General features: G+C 44.0%; 1 protein-coding gene and 1 pseudogene across 1 annotated transcript in view; one reads left to right on the top strand and one right to left on the bottom strand.

Annotated features, from left to right (window-relative positions):
- Positions 1 to 668, bottom strand: part of LOC104991328 (oocyte-secreted protein 2-like) — a 9340-nt gene extending 8672 nt beyond the window's left edge. Inside the window, exon 1 of the mRNA XM_010843743.1 lies at positions 661 to 668. Coding sequence (XP_010842045.1) covers positions 661 to 668 — 8 coding nt within the window. The remainder of the gene's footprint in view (positions 1 to 660) is intronic.
- A 189-nt stretch (positions 669 to 857) lies between these two features.
- Positions 858 to 4420, top strand: LOC104991326 (annotated as a pseudogene).
- The last annotated feature ends 1268 nt before the right edge of the window (positions 4421 to 5688 follow it).

Here is a 5688-nt window from a genome sequence, read left to right as displayed (position 1 = left end):
AGAGCTGGTGGTCACGGGGGCAGGAGGAGGGCTGGTAGGGAGGTGAGAGCTGGTGGTCACGGGCGCAGGAGGAGGGCTGGTAGGGAGGTGAGAGCTGGTGGTCACCGGGCAGGAGGAGGGCCGCGCAGGGTAGGGGGGTGAGAGGGACAACTGTCGGGGGTAAGACAGGCTACAACGTGGGGATAGAACCACTAATTTGTAATGGCTGTAAATGTAATATAACCTTTTTAAATTGTGTAAAAACAATAAACTTTTAAAAATGACCATCTGCCACCAATATTTTAATATCTCATACTTCTCACAAGAAAGTTTAAGCTGACTCTGAGCAAGATAGTCATGTATCAAAGGGGTTGACCGTATTTATTATCTCCTTTGGAGAAGGAAACGGCAATCCACTCCCGCACTCTTGCCTGGAAAATCCCATGGACGGAGGCGCCTGATAGGCTGCAGTCCATGGGGTCGCAAAGAGTCGGACACGACTGAGCGACTTCACCTTCACTTTTCACTTTTCTATATGACAGTGTTTATTTACATATCTGTGAGGGAATTAACAAGCTGGCGCCAGGCCCTCTCGCCCCATGTTCTGTAAATAATGACTTTGCACGGTTGTGTAACAGCTGAGCTCAATGTACCTGGACATGCACGTCAGGAGGTACTCACTTGGCCATCGGGCTACTTTTGTTCTGTGAGAATATATAAGCTTCACCTGGAAAAGCCAGGCAGGGCTGTGTGCAGTTATGTTATGTCTGCTGCTATGGCTGTCTCATCCAGAATACACCAGGAAAATAGGAAAGGTATTCAAATCAATTTACAGACAGAACAAACACTGATTCAGCTTTATCTTTGCAAAACTAGTGATGAATTTGGGTGAAGGTGAGATAGAATTTTTTTTTTAACGAAAGAGCAGTATGATCCTCAGGGGGAGCTATGAGGGGTCTGGCAGCAGGAGGCCAGTAAAGACACAATCAAGTATCTGACAATACAACCAAGTACTAGTAATTGGCAGCGGGCTTGAAAGGGCAACCTGAAACAGAGCCAGGAACGTTTCTGAGGAATCACTGCAAATGAGAATTCAGATAGAGGAAAGACCATAACACAGAAGAAAGAAACATCTCAGACATCTAGAAAGTTAAAACGTGTCCTCAGTATACAAATTCAAGACCAGTTGGCCTGACATTACTTCTCTTCTAGCAAATGGTAATATTGGATATCTGCAGGGAGAGGAGAGAGGCTGCGTGGAAAGATGGAGAATCATTCTGAGTAACCCTCCAAGAGCGTTCTCCAAAACCAGGCACTTACCACGGATGTTCTCAGTGCAGGGCCAAATCCAGGCAAGCAAGAAGAATGGAGGTTTCTAAAGTCATAGAGACCTCCATGTAAGCAGAACCCTGCACAGGACTCTCAGGAAACAGGAAGTGGTAACGGCTTACGTGATTTTACGTGGCGACGCATGCCACATTTTGCTACTTAGTTAGATCACGCATGGGGGGGTTTCCACGGTGTCTACAACCTAAAGGCTGAGATGCTCCTGTTTATGCAAATGCCGATGCTCAAAGAGGCAGAGGTCGAGAAGTGCTAACTGATAACCGCCTGCCTGAGGCCTGTGAAACCGCCAGGGAGGCTGGCAAGGCACACACTGCCAGTAAAAGCTAGTTACAGAACACTGTTCACTCGGTAATTGCCAGGTGTCGTTTAGCTGAACAGTCTGTATCATTCATTTTTGAAACCAAAAGACTGTTACTTCTTAATTTTGATGGGTTTGGCTGTAGAACAATCAGCAGCAAAGAAGATAAAGTGACTTAAATTCCTGGGAGGAGTTGTTGTTGTTCAGTCACTAAGTCATGTCCGACGTTTTGTGACCCCACGGACTTCAGCATGCCAGTCCTCCCCGTCCTTCAGTGTCTCCCAGAGTTTGCTCAAATTCATTTCCATTGAGTAAGTAATGGAACATCTCATCCTCCGCTGCGCCCTTCTCCTTTTGCCTTCAATCTTTCCCAGCATCAAGGTCTTTTCCGAGGAGTCTTAGGAGGAGACAGAGATCTAAGAAAAACCATCTTTCTTGGCCTCAGGAAAATTCACAAATTCATCTCTGCTGATTCTTCCATAGATTGTTTTAGTTACAGTATTCAGGTCAAGCCTTAAAATTATTTGCTTATACCCCATGGCTAATCTAATAAGGCTAAATATATATTTTTGTCCTTTTATGTTTTACATACATAATTTTATACACAATATACATTCATTTTAATAATTGGAATCAAAGTTCCAGCTAAAGACTTTTCTTATGTTTTCCAAAAATATCAATTGTGACATTTTTAGTTTTAAAGTGAACTTGGAAATCAAGGCTCAGAGTAAATAAAATTCAAAGAATCTGAGTTGAAGGCATATGATTGTTTTAATGACATCTAAATTATATTTTTAATGCTACACGTGTGTGCACACTAAGTCGCTTAGTCTGTCTGACTCTGTGCGACCCCATGGACTGTAGCCTGCCGGGCTCCTCTGTCCACAGGACTCTCCAGGCAGGAACACCAGAGCAGGTTGCCATGCCCTCCTCCAGGGGATCGACCCGACCCAGAGATCGAACCCGAGTCTCATGTCTCCTGCATTGGCAGGAGAGTACTTTACCACTGGCCCCACCTGGGAAGCCCTTTTAATGTTACGATCTGCTCTCGAGTAAGCACTTGCACAGGGCTTCCCTGCGTGTCATGAAAAGGACTTCGGTTTCCAGCAACATGCTCTCTAGTGGACGATGAAAGCCCAGAGTGGGATTCACACAGTGCCCGAATCTAGACAGCCTGGACACTCCCGTCACAAAGGTGAAGGAGGCCTGAAGGAAAAGATGAGTCCCTACAACGTTTTCTTTTTTAAAACATTTTCTCCTGATGCTATTAACATCTATACCATCTAAAATTCATAAACTTTACATTTATCTTTTAAATTAGTCCACTAAATGGCAATCCACTCCAGCACTCTTGCCTGGAAAATCCCATGGACGGAGGAGCCGGAGAGGCTGCAGTCCATGGGGTCGCAAAGAGTCGGACACGACTGAGCGACTTCACTTTCACTTTCATAAACATCTAGTTTTTTCAGCTAAGAGCTTAACTGGAATCACAGTCTAGCTTCCTCACTCTCGGTTTACATAAACCTGGGAAGGTTAAACAAGTGAAGGCTCAAATTCACACTCTGTGAAAAGGAGATAACAATATCACCCACCTTTCAAGTTTCTCTTGAATATTCAAAGAGATAAATGTAACCAGTCTGGCCATAATTAATAGCATACAAAAAATATATAACATATTCTTCTCAAACTTGAGCACAGTCAATTCCAGGGTTTTATGTCTCCCCCACATCAGGCAAACTCTTTACCACCTGAGCCACCAGGGAAGCTCTGGGCAATGTTCCAAGGATTACTTGAAGCCACAAAAATGAACAAAGTTCATTTTCCTGATATTCCAATTTTAATACCAAATGTTGCTGTGAAAAGATAATGGAATTTCAATATAACTTTAATGTTAAGTGGATAAAGCAGAGAGAGTATGCAAGTCATTTTTGAAGCATCTTAGGAGAATTTTACAAATATGAGAATTTTTCTTTCCCCGGACCTTTAGGAAGTAAGTCGCTGATAAGATACTTCCTCATTCATAAGTATTTTAGTGTGTATTTCCTTCAAATGAGAACATCCTCCTTGGATGCTGTGGGCCCGCAGGATCCAGATTATTTTTATAATAATAAGACACGAAATGCCTTTTTCACCAGTTGACCTTCGCACAGATGAAAACAGGAGTGGTCAGCATCACTGCCTAAGGCACCACGGCTGCGGCAACGAGCTGTTAGTCATCACTGTTCTTCACCACCACATACTACTCAAGGTAGATAGGGGAGAAGCCAGTTTCACTTAAGAGTCAAAACAGTAAAAATTATTCCTTTTACTAACTGTTGATCGGTTCTTGAGTACATGTCTGTTCAATATTCTGCATGAAAAAAATAGGAAGTATGGGCAGTTAGAATTGCGGAGCGAGGAAGGAGCAGGCGGCGGTTCTTGCTGGGTCCTTTCTCTGCCTTGCTTGTTTGAGCCGCAGCAGAATTCAGGGTGTTCCAGGGGGCTGTCTCCCTCAACACCTAAAATCTAGGACGACCAGCCGTAGACATGTGGGTGCGACGGCCACTGTGCACAGTGCAGCCGTCCCGCTGTCGCTCCCACAGAGGTCCTTGGAAATGCAGCAGAAGACTTGAAGGTGAAGCGTGTTACCCCTCATCACTTGCAACTTGCTGTTCGTGGAGATGAAGAACTGGACTCTATCATCAAGGCTACAATTGGTGGTGGCATCATTCCGCACATCCACAAATCTCTGGGAAGAAAGGACAACGGAAGACTGTCCACAGGATGCCTGGATTCCTTGTTATCGCAGGACTCTAAATACTCTAACAGCGGCCCAGTCCTGGTAACTCCAGAGGACTCTCTCTCTATGAAAAGCACAACTTTGCCTTTTTGTGATTCTATTTGAGCAAGTTTGAAGTTTAATTAGCTTTCCAACCAACCAAATTTCTGCATTGGAATCTTAACCATATTTAAGTGTTACTGTGGCTTCAAAGTGGAGAAGGCAATGGCACCCCACTCCAGTACTCTTGCCTGGAAAACCCCATGGATGGAGGAGCTTGGAAGTCTACAGTCCATGGGGTCACTGAGGGTCGGACATGACTGAGCGACTTCACTTCCATTTTTCACTTTCCTGCATTGGAGAAGGAAATGGCAACCCACTCCCGTGTTCTTGCCTGGAGAATCCCAGGGATAGGGGAGCCTGGTAGGTTGCTGTCTATGGGGTTGCACAGAGTCTGACACGACTGAAGCGACTTAGCAGCAGCAGCAGTAGCAGCAGTGGCTTCAAAGAGGCTATTGATTCTGAAGTAGTGGGTTTTGATAGAGTTGACTATTTTTAAAAAATTGTTTGGATTTTAATTGTGATGCAGAAATTATAGTAACAAACATTTGGTTTTGTACAGACATTATTTCCTCTCTGGTGGATCAGCTCAATAAAGGTCATATCCCAAACTAGTTGTGTATAAAATTTGCTTGATTATAGTAGGAACAACTTTGTTTTGAATAGGTATCTTACCTAGCCATAACTTAAGCACATTTCTTTCCTTGAAATTACTCTGAATTCTGTCTGTAGATCAACAAAGTTAAAAGGCCCAAGTATTTTTAAAAAATACTGTGTAATGAACTATTAAAAGATTTTAAAACTTCAAAAAAATGGAAAGTATGAATGAAGCACTTCTACTATGCATCAAAGCATGGAGATGATGCAATTGTTTGGCTTGTGAGCTGAACAAGACCCAGAGGAGGCCCACAGAATGTGCTAACTCCTCCTGCAATGGCTGGGACAGTGTGTGAGTTGTTATCCACCAAGGAAGGTCATCACAGATCCAGTGCTGAGGCTTTGTATCAGGAGCTGATCACCTAACCATCCTCTGACCAGCACACGCCGAAACTCCAGTTCCCAAAACAAGTAGTAGTCAACACCTTGCACAAGCAGTTTAGGCATGGTGAGCCCCCTCACCAGTGAAGGCCGTGGGAGCTTTCCCGAAACCCACGTTCCCAGGTTAACGGCCAACTTTGCAAACAGGATTTTCTTAGCATAGCAGTCTCAAATCTGCTATCTTTAAATCTATTCTGTATGTCTCTGA

The sequence above is a fragment of the Bison bison genome, unplaced genomic scaffold (genome assembly GCF_000754665.1).
Source record: "Bison bison bison isolate TAMUID 2011002044 unplaced genomic scaffold, Bison_UMD1.0 scf7180017864185, whole genome shotgun sequence".
NCBI classification, from domain to species: Eukaryota; Metazoa; Chordata; class Mammalia; order Artiodactyla; family Bovidae; genus Bison; species Bison bison.
Note: the sequence above shows the minus strand (reverse complement) of the source record. Positions and strands in the feature narration are given on the sequence as shown.